Source organism: Babylonia areolata, chromosome 31 (assembly GCF_041734735.1).
Source record: "Babylonia areolata isolate BAREFJ2019XMU chromosome 31, ASM4173473v1, whole genome shotgun sequence".
NCBI classification, from domain to species: Eukaryota; Metazoa; Mollusca; class Gastropoda; order Neogastropoda; family Buccinidae; genus Babylonia; species Babylonia areolata.
The window spans coordinates 29,872,931-29,889,480 of record NC_134906.1 but is presented as its reverse complement, the minus strand read 5'-3'; the positions used below and the strand labels follow the sequence as shown (position 1 = coordinate 29,889,480).

At 46.0% G+C, this 16,550-nt stretch overlaps 1 protein-coding gene across 1 annotated transcript in view; it reads left to right on the top strand.

The window, feature by feature from the left end:
• LOC143276240 (uncharacterized) overlaps window positions 1-16,550 on the top strand; it is a 52,388-nt gene that overhangs the window by 14,928 nt on the left and 20,910 nt on the right. Inside the window, exons 3-6 of the mRNA XM_076580715.1 lie at window positions 8,223-8,402; window positions 12,748-13,043; window positions 13,768-13,963; window positions 14,962-15,038. Coding sequence (XP_076436830.1) covers window positions 8,223-8,402; window positions 12,748-13,043; window positions 13,768-13,963; window positions 14,962-15,038 — 749 coding nt within the window. The remainder of the gene's footprint in view (window positions 1-8,222; window positions 8,403-12,747; window positions 13,044-13,767; window positions 13,964-14,961; window positions 15,039-16,550) is intronic.

Sequence of the window (16,550 nt, the reverse complement as noted above, 5' to 3'; positions counted from 1 at the left end):
CCCCACCCAATGTCCCTGTGAGGTGACAGAAGGGAGGGCGTGGCATATGTATAATGGAAGCTTTGCTCTCAGGCGTGTGTGGACTTAAACTGCAGGCAGTGTGCGTTTTGTACAGCCAGCAAAGTTTCTTCATGATTGTGTGTGTTAGGGGTGTGTGTACGTGTGTGTGTGTGTGTGTGTGTGTGTGTGTGTGTGTGTGCATGAGAGTGTGTGTGTGTTCTTCAGTTTGATGTCTATACACATAGTATGTTTTTAGGTGAAGATTCACCAAGCCCTGCGCGTGTGTGTGTACATGCGTGCTTGCGTGTGTGTGAGCTATCAAATGTATATAAATAGATACATCCATTTGCTAGCTCTCTTGTGTGTGTGTGTGTGAGTGCGTGCATATGTGTCTCTAGCTCTGCATGATGTATGTGGGCAAATGTGTGTGTGTGTGTGTTTGTGTGTGTGTATCTTTGCGCATGCGTGCGAATGTCTTTGTGATTAGCAGTAAAACGACAGCTGATACTTTATATTCAATCATCTTTTCCCAAAGACATGTTGCAGTTTTCGAGGTCTAAAGGTCACGGATGCACTCATTGTAGCAAGCCAGCTAATTGCACGTGTAGCCGCATGGTAACAAAACCCAAAATAGACAGAAGTCCGCGCTGGCTTGCTTGCTTTTGCAGGGAAGGGAAGAGAAAAGAGGGAGTCAACTGTAGCGTACTGTAAACACTGAGGGCAATGACAACAAACCTGCAGCATCACAGCTGCCGAGAGAAATGAAATAGCAGTCAGCTGGACTGTTTTGTGCTGTACCTTCCACAGAGTGGTGTGTTGTGTGTGTGTCGTGTGGTGTGTGTGGGGAGGGGAGCCACCACTGGTGACTGACATGCAATGCATGTGTAGGAAGAAAAGTGAGTGATGTCATGTTCTGTGTCATGGTAAATAAAACAAACAGAAAATCATCAGTTGTATATCATTTGGTTTTTTGTAGTTTTTTTAATGAACTGTTTTAACAGGGCAAGTTGGAGTGAGTTTTGTATGATGTATGCTTTTTAACTTGAAGTTTTCAGTAGTATGTTGTTGTTTTTAACTTTATTTAAATACTGTTTGTGGTGTCGTGTAATGATTGTTTTTTCTTTCTGAACTCGTCTGTCGTCTGGAGCACTGACAGCAGAGATTTGTGATGAAGAATGGTGATTGTGCAGAAAAGCCGTGTCCTTAGGCCAGTTAGGGGTGTCATCGCCTGCTCTTGTTTTGCCAATTCTGATTCGCCTTTCTCTGCATTGGTGATCCTGATTTGCCTGTTCTCATTTTGTCTGTGTGGTGTAAAAGTCATCAGCTGTATTATGTATATTAACCTGTTCAGTGCATGACATCAAACACAAAGCGCTTCCCGAGAATCTATGTCTTTTGATGTCCTGCATCTATTCCACTTTTTCCTTTATCAGAGTTTGGTTCGGTGAACATAAAGAGACTCTAAATGGTTAGTTTGACGTGACTGGTTTATAGGAATAATATTTAGATAGGCATATGTCAGATGGAAGGCTCCTTTCTTCTCAGCAGTGACTTGCTAATTGGGCCTTGTGGAGTGCCCTAAATGCAGAAAACAGTGTCAGAAACTTTGTCCAGCAAAGACAGTCCCAGTCAGTAAATCTGCACTATTTTGCAGGCTGTGCAGTTAATTATGGATAGGTACATGGATGGAGATGGATCTCTCTTGTCTGATGATTGGTTTGAACATGAAGATGAATGTCAGCAGTGATGAAACGTACAGCCCATTTGATGCTTGTTTTGCCCATCCTTCCATTTAGACAGCATTTTTGAGCAGGTGACAATGACTGACAGAGTACAAGCACACAGTATGGGAAGAGGGGGAGGAGAGGGAGAGGAGTGGCGTAAGGAAATAAGACAAACGCCAGTCATTGGGCATGGAAGGGGGGCTGGCCATGGATGGAAATAGATAAACTGTTCTTTCACTGAACACTAAGACAAACGCCAGTCATTGGGCATGGAAGGGGGGCTGGCCATGGATGGAAATAGATAAACTGTTCTTTCACTGAACACTAAGACAAATGCCAGTCATTGGGCATGGAAGGGGGGCTGGCCATGGATGGAAATAGATAAACTGTTCTTTCACTGAACACTAAGACAAACGCCAGTCATTGGGCATGGAAGGGGGGCTGGCCATGGATGGAAATAGATAAACTGTTCTTTCACTGAACACTAAGACAAACGCCAGTCATTGGGCATGGAAGGGGGGCTGGCCATGGATGGAAATAGATAAACTGTTCTTTCACTGAACACAACCAGGAATCCATGATTCTTATGAAACCCAAGGTCGAAAGTGCAGTGGATGGTAAACATACATTTTTATTTCTTCACACTTTTTGTGACTCATCAGATGGCTGACTGGTTTTGAAGAGTGGGCTAATTGGATGCATGGCAGGCACTGTAATCGGCCCAGGTGCAACCTGGAGGGAGTGAGTGTCATCAAAGAACTTCCTGTTGTGAAGAGAGAAAGCACTTAGCTGTCAATCAGCTTGACTGCTCAGTTTCTGAGAACAGGACTGACTTTTTTGGGTTGACTTAACCCACATTTGTCATGTCAGGACAGTTCATCACAACGTTACATGTATATAGGTATGAGTTGTGATTTGTTATCATACATTTATGACCTTTTTAATTTCTTCAGATCTGACAGTAAATATGCTATCTGCAGCAGCATTTGAAAAATAAAAAATGTTGGATGTTATTCAATGGAGATGGAAATAGACTTTTTTGATGCAGAAAAATTGTCTTCACTTTCAAATGTCTGAATAGTTATCCACAATCAAAATAATTGGGAAGGAAGCCCGTGTTTAGAATCTACATTCATTTTCCTTTACAAAAGCATTTATTTTCTTTCTGTATCACCTATAGTTTTGTGCTGGAAAAATTAATAACCAACAACAAAACAACAACAACAACAACAAACAAACAAAAAAAACCATGAATCCTCCAGATTCCTAGGCAATTAGGAGAGCACTTAAAAAATTTTTATTTCATTTTCTGTATATATTTTTCTTTACAGCAAATTCTCTGGCGCTGAAAGGGTTAAGCAAACAGTAATCAAACTGCTGTTCTGTTGGCAATCTGAGCATTATTGGAATTTGAACACAGACATATTTCAATGCCCTTGAACAGATCACGTGCGTGACTGTGTGTAAGCTTGTGTTTTAGAGAGAGAGATGGTGAATAGGCAAAACAGGAATGTGTGGTAGGTGAAAGAGGACAAAGAGTCAGCCTGACAAGTGTTGATGGTGGCGGCGCCATGAAAGAGGAGGCAAAACAGGAAGCTCCAGGCGAATCAGACCTGTTCCAACGGAAGGAACAGATCACCCTCACGGCTGTTTCAACCATTTCCCAGGCCCCTTGTCAACCACTTGAAAAATGACCCAGAATTGGTTTCTCCTTCCCCCACCCTCCACCCCCACCAGATCATCTGGTGGGTGACCTGGATACTAGCCCTCTGTGTGAAAGGATGATTTATACATAGTATCTTTATATCAATAGCGTTTTGCAGAGCTGGCAGAAGAACGGTAATACTGAAGATAAAGATTTTTTTTCTCTCTGACACAAATCTGTACAAAAATCATTCGACAATTAAATGTTATGGAGACAGTGAAAGAGAAAAGTAGAATAAAATGAAAAAAGTTCAGAGGATTAGGCTGGAGGTGGTAGGTGAGTAGAGGGGGGATGATGGGGGTTGCTTTATTGCGGGGGTGGTTTCCCCTGGGGAAGCAGTCTGAATTAATCACACAGAAGATGTCTGCTACTTCTGCTGCTGGAACTACAAATCAAATACACATTTTTAAAATGACAAAATAATTATGATAATGATAATATGTACATGATTGATAGTGATAGTAATAGTAATGATAACAATAATGAACATAAGAATGTGACCCCCAGCCCTATTTAATAGTGATATTAATGATGGTGATGATAATGATAATAATGATACTACTACAACTACCACTACTACTACTAGTAATAAATTGATACCCTCCAGCACAACCACCCCTCCTCTCCCAGAAAGCAAGATATTTCCAGATGCTGTCAAAAAAAATATATACCCCTCCCACCATCCTGTACCCCTACATCCCCCCTCACCCCACCAAAAAAAGAAAAAGAAAAAGAAACTGAATCTTATTCCCAATCTGTTGTGGTAACTGCTGACTTGCCTTTTTCTGTGTGTCACCACTAGGTGTGCCTGTGATGCCAAACGCACATTAGAAGCTAACGTCAGCACCCTTGCATCAAGGCAATATATAGAATGATGGTGATCAGGGCACTGCCTATTGATTTCCCTGGTGGCATGGGGGTTGCATCATGTCCTCCACTAAAAATATCACTGGTTTGCAAACATGTGGGTGGCTGTCTTGTTGGGCACCTTGTCTATTGTTTGTCAGTGTGTGTGGGGGTTGGGTTGTGTTTGTGTGTGTGTGTGTGTGTGTGTGTAGGGGTTTGTTTGTCTTTGTGTGTGTGTGAGTGTGTGATTTGTCTTTGTGTGTGTGTGAGTGTGTGATTCTGTGTAGGGGATTTGTGTGTGTGTGTGTGTGTGTGTGTTTTCTGGTGGGAATGTGCATGTGTGCATAAAGCACATACTGAATGTAAAAGACTCTCACCATCCACTCTTTGTTACGTATTTTCTTTTTGTCAATGTCACAATTGTGCATATGAACTTAATAGCACAGATTTCTGTTTTTCAATGAATCAAATCACCTTTATGAAACAGATTTTGATAAACTGATTCCCCCCCCACCCCCCCTCGTCATGTTGATTTACCTCTGCATTAGTCTTTTGGTTCTTTATGTGTATGTGTATATTGTAATGCACCAGACTATTTGCTTTGTATAGTTCAACAACCCATAACAAAACTTAAACTGAATCGTGCATTATTTTGAGAGACTGTTATGTGTTTCTGCTTACTGTTTTTGAAGTTACAGGCAGTAAATTTTTAAAAAAAGAAAAAAAAAGAAGATATAATCACCCATTAATATATGTTTAGACATTTTTACTGTGATTGATCTTATCTCAGTTGTTCACTTAGGTTTTAGTGTATATGTGATGGAGTGTGAGTTGTCACATTTAGGATATATGTGATGGAGTGTGAGTTGTCGCATTTAGGATATATGTGATGGAGTGTGAGTTGTCACATTTAGGATATATACGTACATGGAGTGTGAGTTGTCGCATTTAGGATATATGTGATGGAGTGTGAGTTGTCACATTTAGGATATATGTGATGGAGTGTGAGTTGTCACATTTAGGATATGTACGTACATGGAGTGTGAGTTGTCGCATTTAGGATATATGTGATGGAGTGTGAGTTGTCGCATTTAGGATATATGTGATGGAGTGTGAGTTGTCACATTTAGGATATATGTGATGGAGTGTGAGTTGTCGCATTTAGGATATAGACAGCATTGCTGCTTTCACCACCAAGTAGACAGCATTGCCGCTTTCACCACCAAGTAGACAGCATTGCCGCTTTCACCACCAAGTAGACAGCATTGCTGCTTTCATCACCAAGTAGACAGCATTGCTACTTTCACCACCAAGTAGACAGCATTGCCGCTTTCACCACCAAGTAGACAGCATTACCTTTCACCACCAAGTAGACAGCATTACCTTTCACCACCAAGTAGACAGCATTACCTTTCACCACCAAGTAGACAGCATTGCTACTTTCACCACCAAGTAGACAGCATTACCTTTCACCACCAAGTAGACAGCATTACCTTTCACCACCAAGTAGACAGCATTACCTTTCACCACCAAGTAGACAGCATTACCTCTTTCACCACCACCAAGTAGACAGCATTACCTTTCACCACCAAGTAGACAGCATTACCTTTCACCACCAAGTAGACAGCATTGCTGCTTTCACCACCAAGTAGACAGCATTGCTGCTTTCACCACCAAGTAGACAGCATTGCTGCTTTCATCACCAAGTAGACAGCATTGCTGCTTTCACCACCAAGTAGACAGCATTGCCGCTTTTATCACCAAGTAGACAGCATTTCTGCTTTCACCACCAAGTAGACAGCATTGCCGCTTTTATCACCAAGTAGACAGCATTGCTGCTTTCATCACCAAGTAGACAGCATTGCCTTTCACCACCGAGTAGACAGCACTGCTGCTTTCACCACCAAGTAGACAGCATTGCTGCTTCCACCACCAAGTAGACAGCATTGCTGCTTCCACCACCAAGTAGACAGCATTGCTGCTTTCACCACCAAGTAGACAGCATTGCTGCTTTCATCACCAAGTAGACAGCATTGCCTTTCACCACCAAGTAGACAGCATTGCCTTTCACCACCAAGTAGACAGCATTGCCTTTCACCACCAAGTAGACAGCATTGCTGCTTTCACCACCAAGTATACTGACAGCATTGCCTTTCACCACCGAGTAGACAGCATTGCCTTTCACCACCAAGTAGACAGCATTGCCTTTCACCACCAAGTAGACAGCATTGCCTTTTCACCACCAAGTAGACAGCATTACTGCTTTCACCACCAAGTAGACAGCATTGCTGCTTTCACCACCAAGTAGACAGCATTGCCGCTTTCACCACCAAGTAGACAGCATTGCCTTTCACTACCAAGTAGACAGCATTGCTGCTTTCACTACCAAGTAGACAGCATTGCTGCTTTCACCACCAAGTAGACAGCATTGCCTTTCACCACCAAGTAGACAGCATTGCCTTTCACCACCAAGTAGACAGCATTGCCTTTCACCACGGAGTAGACAGCATTGCCTTTCACAGGGAACATGGACTGGGACAGAAGGAGAAAGTGTGTGTAATTTTCAGGGGCTGGGAGTGGGCGGTGATTTTGCCAGTGACAGTCCTGTCCTGTGGAGAAAGTGTGGGTCATTTTGTAAGGAAAAAAAAGGGGGTGGGGGGGTGGGGGTGGGGCAGATGTTTGGCCAGTGACTCAGCCTATTGTTGTGGGAAAAGTGTTGGTCACTTCGAGGGGGAGGGGGGGGAGAGGAAGGGGGGAAGGGAAGAGAGGGTGTGTGTGTGTGTGTGAAGTGACAGATATTTCGCCAGTCAGTGTTGTGAAGACTCGGGAGAACCCTTGGTCATAGATCAGTAGGGATCAGTTGTACACTGCAATACCATCACAGTGGGAAAACTGTGTCCCCCCCCCCCCTCCCCCCCTTGTGATATTGTTTCACCAGTTGCAAAGTCTAATCTCTCTCTCTCACTCTCTCTCTGTGGATATATATATCTCTCTGTGGACCCATCTATGTACGCATATATCCCCCCCCCCCCCCCCCCCCCTAAAAGTGTTACCCTAACTGTTGTGGGGGTGGTGAAAGGTTGCTGCAGAGTTGGCCGCTTTATGGAGGCCTTACAGCAGTATCTTCATCAGTCTTATTGTGGAGTGTGAATGTGTGTCTGCCTGAAATCTGACTGAACGACACAGGAAACCAATGATGAGTGCCCAGTGGCAAGCCGTCAGTCAGTTCTACCCAGGTACACAGCCTGTTGTGCAATGACCCTGTGTTTGTAAAGCACTTAGAGCTTGGTCTCTGATCGAGAAAAAAGGCGCTATATTAGTATCCATATCTATCTATCTGTCTATGGCCACAACAGTATAAAATTCTGTGTGAAATACAGAAAGCAAAAAATGTAGGTGTGCAGAAGGGTACCTGCAGAGCTAATCACTGGCAGAAACCCCCACAGCAGTATCATCATTCAGTGGCATTGTACTGTATTCCAGCGACTATTGTATTACTCTTTTGCCACAACTGATTTCTCTGAAGTACGTCATCGTCTTTGTCATCAGTCTCGTAACCCCAGGTGGGGTTGTGGAGGCACCACTGATGACCCTCTGACAATCTTCTGCAGGTGTTTTTGTCATGCCACATGGTTATGAAATACGGTGTGACAATAAAACATGGGTGTGGAGAAGCGTTACTACAGAGCCCACTGTTACTGGAAGCCGTACAGCATCATCTTCTTCACTCCTATCATCACTCATTGTAATTGCATTATATTCCTCATTATATTACTCTTTGGCCTCAACAGATATTTCTGTGTGAAATACAGAAAGCAAAAACTGTGTGCAGAAGCGTTAGTGCAGAGCTGACCGTTGCGGGTACCCCTATCTATCTATCTATCTATCTCTGACCACAACAAATTCCTCAGTGTGACATCCAGACAACATCAAATGTGGGTGTGCAGAAGCGTTACTGCAGAGCCGACCGCTGCCGGAAGCCCCGGCACCCCATGACCTGCTGGGGGCACGATGGATGTCCAAGGAGAACCTGCTGGCTGGGCAGCAGGACGAAGACGACCCCAACCTCTTTGTGGCCCTCTACGACTTCCAGGCAGGGGGCGACAACCAGCTCAGCATTCTCAAAGGTACAGTACCACCCACTGTCAGTTTGCTGTGTGATAGTTTTTGGGGTTTTTTTTTGGTGGGGGCCAGGATTTAGTTAGGAAAATTTGTGTGTGTGTGACACACCAGGGTAGAGACACAGGTTATGTTGATGTTGATGTGTGTGTGTGACACACTAGGTGAGTGACATAGGTGATGTTGATGTGTGTGTGTGACACACTAGGTGAGTGACATAGGTGATGTTGATGTGTGTGTGTGACACACTAGGTGAGTGACACAGGTGATGTTGATGTGATGTTGATGTGTGTGTGTGACACACTAGGTGAGTGACATAGGTGATGTTGATGTGTGTGTGTGACACACTAGGTGAGTGACATAGGTGATGTTGATGTGGTGTTGTGTGTGTGTGACACACTAGGTGAGTGATACAGGTGATGTTGATGTGATGTTGTGTGAGTGACAGTTTACAGGGGATCAACACGGAGTTGATGTTGTTGTGTGTGAAACACCAGGAGCTCAGACAGGTCATGATGATGTCATGTGTGGCCCACCAGGGGAACAACACACAGGTCATGATGATGATGATGATGATGATGTGTGACCCACCAGGGGAACAACACACAGGTCATGATGATGATGATGATGATGATGTGTGGCCCACCAGGGGAACAACACACAGGTCATGATGATGATGATGATGATGTCATGTGTGGCCCACCAGGGGAACAACACACAGGTCATGATGATGATGATGATGATGATGTGTGGCCCACCAGGGGACCAACACACAGGTCATGATGATGATGATGATGATGATGTGTGGCCCACCAGGGGAACATCACACAGGTCATGATGATGATGATGATGATGTGTGGCCCACCAGGGGAACAACACACAGGTCATGATGATGATGATGATGATGATGTGTGGCCCACCAGGGGAACAACACACAGGTCATGATGATGATGATGATGATGATGTGTGGCCCACCAGGGGAACATCACACAGGTCATGATGATGATGATGATGATGTGTGGCCCACCAGGGGAACAACACACAGGTCATGATGATGATGATGATGATGTCATGTGTGGCCCACCAGGGGAACAACACACAGGTCATGATGATGATGATGATGATGATGTGTGACCCACCAGGGGAACAACACACAGGTCATGATGATGATGATGATGATGTCATGTGTGGCCCACCAGGGGAACAACACACAGGTCATCATGATGATGATGATGTGTTACCCACCAGGGGAACAACACACAGGTCATGATGATGATGATGATGATGATGATGTGTGACCCACCAGGGGAACAGCACACAGGTCATGATGATGATGATGATGATGTGTGACCCACCAGGGGAAGAACACACAGGTCATGATGATGATGATGATGATGATGTGTGGCCCACCAGGGGAACAACACACAGGTCATGATGATGATGATGATGATGATGATGTGTGACCCACCAGGGGACCAACACACAGGTCATGATGATGATGATGATGATGATGATGTGTGGCCCACCAGGGGAACAACACACAGGTCATGATGATGATGATGATGATGATGATGTGTGGCCCACCAGGGGAACAGCACACAGGTCATGATGATGATGATGATGATGTGTGACCCACCAGGGGAACAACACACAGGTCATGATGATGATGATGATGATGATGATGTGTGACCCACCAGGGGAACATCACACAGGTCATGATGATGATGATGATGATGTGTGACCCACCAGGGGAACAACACACAGGTCATGATGATGATGATGATGATGATGATGTGTGACCCACCAGGGGAACAACACACAGGTCATGATGATGATGATGATGATGTGTGACCCACCAGGGGAACAACACACAGGTCATGATGATGATGATGATGATGATGATGATGTGTGACCCACCAGGGGAACAACACACAGGTCATGATGATGATGATGATGATGATGATGATGATGATGTGTGACCCACCAGGGGAACATCACACAGGTCATGATGATGATGATGATGATGTGTGGCCCACCAGGGGAACAGCACACAGGTCATGATGATGATGATGATGATGATGATGTGTGACCCACCAGGGGACCAACACACAGGTCATGATGATGATGATGATGATGATGATGTGTGACCCACCAGGGGACCAACACACAGGTCATGATGATGATGATGATGATGATGTGTTACCCACCAGGGGAACAACACACAGGTCATGATGATGATGATGATGATGATGTGTTACCCACCAGGGGAACAGCACACAGGTCATGATGATGATGATGATGATGTGTGGCCCACCAGGGGAACATCACACAGGTCATGATGATGATGATGATGATGATGATGATGATGATGATGTGTGACCCACCAGGGGAACAACACACAGGTCATGATGATGATGATGATGATGATGATGATGTGTGACCCACCAGGGGAACAACACACAGGTCATGATGATGATGATGATGATGATGATGATGATGATGTGTTACCCACCAGGGGAACAACACACAGGTCATGATGATGATGATGATGATGATGATGATGATGATGTGTGGCCCACCAGGGGAACAGCACACAGGTCATGATGATGATGATGATGATGTGTGGCCCACCAGGGGAACATCACACAGGTCATGATGATGATGATGATGATGATGATGATGATGATGATGTGTGACCCACCAGGGGAACATCACACAGGTCATGATGATGATGATGATGATGATGATGATGTGTGACCCACCAGGGGAACAACACACAGGTCATGATGATGATGATGATGTGTGGCCCACCAGGGGAACAACACACAGGTCATCATGATGATGATGATGATGATGTGTTACCCACCAGGGGAACAACACACAGGTCATGATGATGATGATGATGATGATGTGTTACCCACCAGGGGAACAGCACACAGGTCATGATGATGATGATGATGATGTGTGGCCCACCAGGGGACCAACACACAGGTCATGATGATGATGATGATGTGTGACCCACCAGGGGAAGAACACACAGGTCATGATGATGATGATGATGATGTGTGGCCCACCAGGGGAACAACACACAGGTCATGATGATGATGATGATGATGATGTGTGGCCCACCAGGGGAACAACACACAGGTCATGATGATGATGATGATGATGTGTGGCCCACCAGGGGAACAGCACACAGGTCATGATGATGATGATGATGATGATGATGATGATGATGTGTGACCCACCAGGGGAACAGCACACAGGTCATGATGATGATGATGATGATGATGATGATGTGTGGCCCACCAGGGGAACAACACACAGGTCATGATGATGATGATGATGTGTGACCCACCAGGGGAACAGCACACAGGTCATGATGATGATGATGATGATGATGATGATGATGATGTGTGACCCACCAGGGGACCAACACACAGGTCATGATGATGATGATGATGATGATGATGATGATGATGTGTGACCCACCAGGGGAACAACACACAGGTCATGATGATGATGATGATGATGATGATGATGATGATGTGTGACCCACCAGGGGAACAACACACAGGTCATGATGATGATGATGATGATGATGATGATGATGATGTGTGACCCACCAGGGGACCAACACACAGGTCATGATGATGATGATGATGATGTGTGACCCACCAGGGGAACAACACACAGGTCATCATGATGATGATGATGATGATGATGATGTGTGGCCCACCAGGGGACCAACACACAGGTCATGATGATGATGATGATGATGTGTGACCCACCAGGGGAACAACACACAGGTCATGATGATGATGATGATGATGTGTGGCCCACCAGGGGAACAACACACAGGTCATGATGATGATGATGATGATGATGTGTGGCCCACCAGGGGAACAACACACAGGTCATGATGATGATGATGATGATGATGTGTGGCCCACCAGGGGAACAGCACACAGGTCATGATGATGATGATGATGATGATGATGATGATGTGTGGCCCACCAGGGGAACAACACACAGGTCATGATGATGATGATGATGATGATGTGTGGCCCACCAGGGGAAGAACACACAGGTCATGATGATGATGATGATGTGTGACCCACCAGGGGAACAACACACAGGTCATGATGATGATGATGATGATGATGTGTGGCCCACCAGGGGAAGAACACACAGGTCATGATGATGATGATGTGTGACCCACCAGGGGAACAACACACAGGTCATGATGATGATTATGATGATGATGATGATGATGATGATGATGTGTGGCCCACCAGGGGAACAACACACAGGTCATGATGATGATGATGATGATGATGTGTGGCCCACCAGGGGAGCAGATGACGATCATCGGCTACAACAAGGGCGGGGAGTGGTGCGAGGTGAAGAACCGGGGTGGGGTGGTGGGCTGGGTGCCCAGCAACTACATCGCGCCCGTCAACAGCCTGGACAAGTTCTCCTGGTACCACGGCCTCATCTCCCGCAACGCCTCCGAGTACCTGCTCTCGAGCGGCATCAACGGCAGCTTCCTAGTCAGGGAGAGCGAGAGCTCCCCGGGCCAGCGGTCCATCTCCGCTCGCTTTGAGGGTCGGGTCTACCACTACCGCATCACCGAGGATGAGGGAAAGGTGCCGGCTTTGTGGCTGTGTCGGAGTGTTTTTTTTGGGGGGGTGGGTGGGGGTGGAATTGGGGGGGTTGAGTGTGGGTTGGGGGGTCGTGTGTGGGTGTGGGGGTTCAGGGGAAGGGGGGGGGGGGGCAGGGGTTGAGTATGGGTTAGGGGGTCGGGTGTGGGAGTTAGGGGGGGGTGGGGGTGGGGGGGGGGGTTCTGAAGGGGGGTAGATGGGGTGTGTGTGGGGGTGTGTTTGTCAGTGATGTTTTGTTCATTGCTTCCTGATGTTTGTGTTGGTTCACTGAGTTATAAAAGATAGGGGTGAGTGAGAGAAAAAGGGTGAAGGGGTGGTGGGTTGAGTAGGATTTGGAGGTGTGATGTGTGTTTACATACATTTTTGTGTTTAAAAAATAAACAAAAAACTTAAATCGGTAATTTTCACACACACACACACACACACACTTTCACTTACTCGTATGCCTACACAGTAATTCCCCCCCCCCCCCCCCCCCCTCCTCCCACTCGGTTTTTTTCCTTCCCTCGTCTAATATCACTTACAGTGAAAAGACGTTAAACTAAAGAACGAATGAACATTTTTGTGTGTGTGTGTGTGCATGTGTGTTTACATGTGTGTGCGCACATGCATTGTGCGCGAGTGCAGGCATGTGTGCATTTGTGTCACATGTTTGCGACCCATGGACGACAATGACACACAGGTGTTAATGACGATGTGTGTCCCCCAGGTGTATGTGACCCTGGAGCACCGGTTCAACACGCTGGCAGAGCTGGTTCACCACCACTCCCTGCAGGCTGACGGACTGGTGACCACCCTCAGGTACCCCGCCCCCAAGAGGCAGAAACCCACCGTCTTCGGCCTCAGCCCTGAGCCCGACCGCTGGGAGATTGAGAGGACCGAGATCGCCATGAAGCACCGCTTGGGTGAGGGTCTGGGGTTGTGTGGGGGTGGGGAGCACTGAGATCACCTTTAAACACTGCTTGGGTGAGGGTCGAGGGTTGTGTGGGGGGGGTGTGGGGGATGGGATTGAGAGGACCGAGATCGCCTTTAACTCTCTCCATATGAATGGCGAAAGAATTGACGTTAACAGCGTTTCACCCCAATTACCATCATCAAAATATTGCAAGCGGAAGGCTCTTATACTGAAGAGGTGAATGTTGACAAAGAATACAAAAGTTCTGACGACGGAAGCTAAAGGTTGGGTCATTCAGACACCCACTGGACATCCGAGGGGTCTGTGTAGAGGAGAAGAGAGGACTGGCCGTACTGAGTGAGTTAAACACTGCTTGGGTGAGGGTTGAGGGTTGTGTGGGGGTTGGGGGATGGGATTGAGAGGACCGAGATCGCCATGAACACCGCTTGGCTGAGGGTCGAGGGTTGTGTGGGGGGGCGTGGGGGGTGGGGAGCACTGAGATCACCTTTAAACACTGCTTGGGTGAGGGTTGTGTGGGGGTTCGGGTGGGCGTGAGGGGTGGGGAGCACTGAGATCGCCTTTAAACACTGCTTGGGTGAGGGTTGAGGGTTGTCTGGAGGGTTCGGGTGGGCATGGGGGGTGGGGAGCACTGAGATCGCCTTTAAACACTGCTTGGGTGAGGGTTGAGGGTTGTGGGGGGCTGTTTTTTCTGGCAGAGGGTGGATTTGGAGGACTGAGATTGCCACTAAACACTGCTTTGCTAAGGGTCTGGGTTTGTGTGTGTGTGTGTGTGTGTGGTGTGTGTGTGTGTGTGTGGGGGGGGGGGTTGCAATTGAGAAGACGGACATCGCCTTGAAATGCTGCTTGGGTAGAGGTTTGGATTCGGGTGTGTGTGTGTGTGTGTGTGTGTGTGTGTGAGTGAGTGTGTGTGTGTGTGTGTGTGTGTGTGTGTGTGTGTGTGTGTGCAGCAGGAGAAGTGTGTGACCAGCAGTGTTGATGTGGTTTCAGGGGGAGGTCAGTACGGCCATGTGTACGAAGCGGTGTGGAAACGCTACAACAAGACGGTGGCTGTCAAAACGCTCAAGGTGAAGGGAGTTAACTCAGTCTTACTGTTGTAATGTAAACAAATTTTATGGCACTCTAGACAGCTGTTAAACTTGCAATCAAAGGTTTATACCAATGAATTATATACTAAAACATCAGATCACCATTTTGTATATTTGCTTTTAGTTCCTTCTTCTTTAGTTCTTTGTGTATTAAACTCTTTGACGGGGTCAAAGGTTGATAAAAATGTACAAAGATTTTGCTAAAGCAGTCTCCCTCGGTTTATGTCTCTGTCTGTCTGTCTGTCCTATCTGTCTGCTTTCTGTGTCTCCCTCGCTTGTTCTCTTTCTGTTTTTCTCCCTCCGTCTTTTTGTCTCTCTCATTTCTGTGTTGTCTATACCTCCAACTGATTTCTCTGTCTGTCTGTCTCTCCCCTGTGATGAAAGTCGATAGGCACAGAGTTAGATCAGTTTAGTTCAGAGGTTGGTTCAGAATGGTATCACTTTAGGTCAGTACAGTGGTGTGTGAATGGTGTGGTATAATGGTGTGTTGTGTGTGGTGTGATATGATATGTTTAGTTCAGAGGTTGGTTCAGAATGGTATCACTTTAGGTCAGTACAGTGGTGTGTGAGTGGTGTGGTATAATGGTGTGTTGTGTGTGGTGTGATATGTTTAGTTCAGAGGTTGGTTCAGAATGGTATCACTTTAGGTCAGTACAGTGGTGTGTGAGTGGTGTGGTATAATGGTGTGTTGTGTGTGGTGTGTTATGTTTAGTTCAGAGGTTGGTTCAGAATGGTATCACTTTAGGTCAGTACAGTGGTGTGTGAGTGGTGTGGTATCATGGTGTGTTGTGTGTGGTGTGATATGATATGTTTAGTTCAGAGGTTGGTTCAGAATGGTATCACTTTAGGTCAGTACAGTGGTGTGTGAGTGGTGTGGTATAATGGTGTGTTGTGTGTGGTGTGATATGATATGTTTAGTTCAGAGGTTGGTTCAGAATGGTATCACTTTAGGTCAGTACAGTGGTGTGTGAATGGTGTGGTATAATGGTGTGTTGTGTGTGGTGTGATATGATATGTTTAGTTCAGAGGTTGGTTCAGAATGGTATCACTTTAGGTCAGTACAATGGTGTGTGAGTGGTGTGGTATAATGGTGTGTTGTGTGTGGTGTGATATGTTTAGTTCAGAGGTTGGTTCAGAATGGTATCACTTTAGGTCAGTACAGTGGTGTGTGAGTGGTGTGGTATAATGGTGTGTTGTGTGTGGTGTGATATATGTTTAGTTCAGAGGTTGGTTCAGAATGGTATCACTTTAGGTCAGTACAGTGGTGTGTGAGTGGTGTGGTATAATGGTGTGTTGTGTGTGGTGTGATATGATATGTTTAGTTCAGAGGTTGGTTCAGAATGGTATCACTATCATCAGTACAATGGTGTGTGAGTGGTGTGGTATCATGGTGTGTTGTGTGTGGTGTGATATGTTATGTTTAGTTCAGAGATAGGTTCAGAATGGTATCACTTTAGGTCAGTACAGTGGTGTGTGAGTGGTGTGGTATAA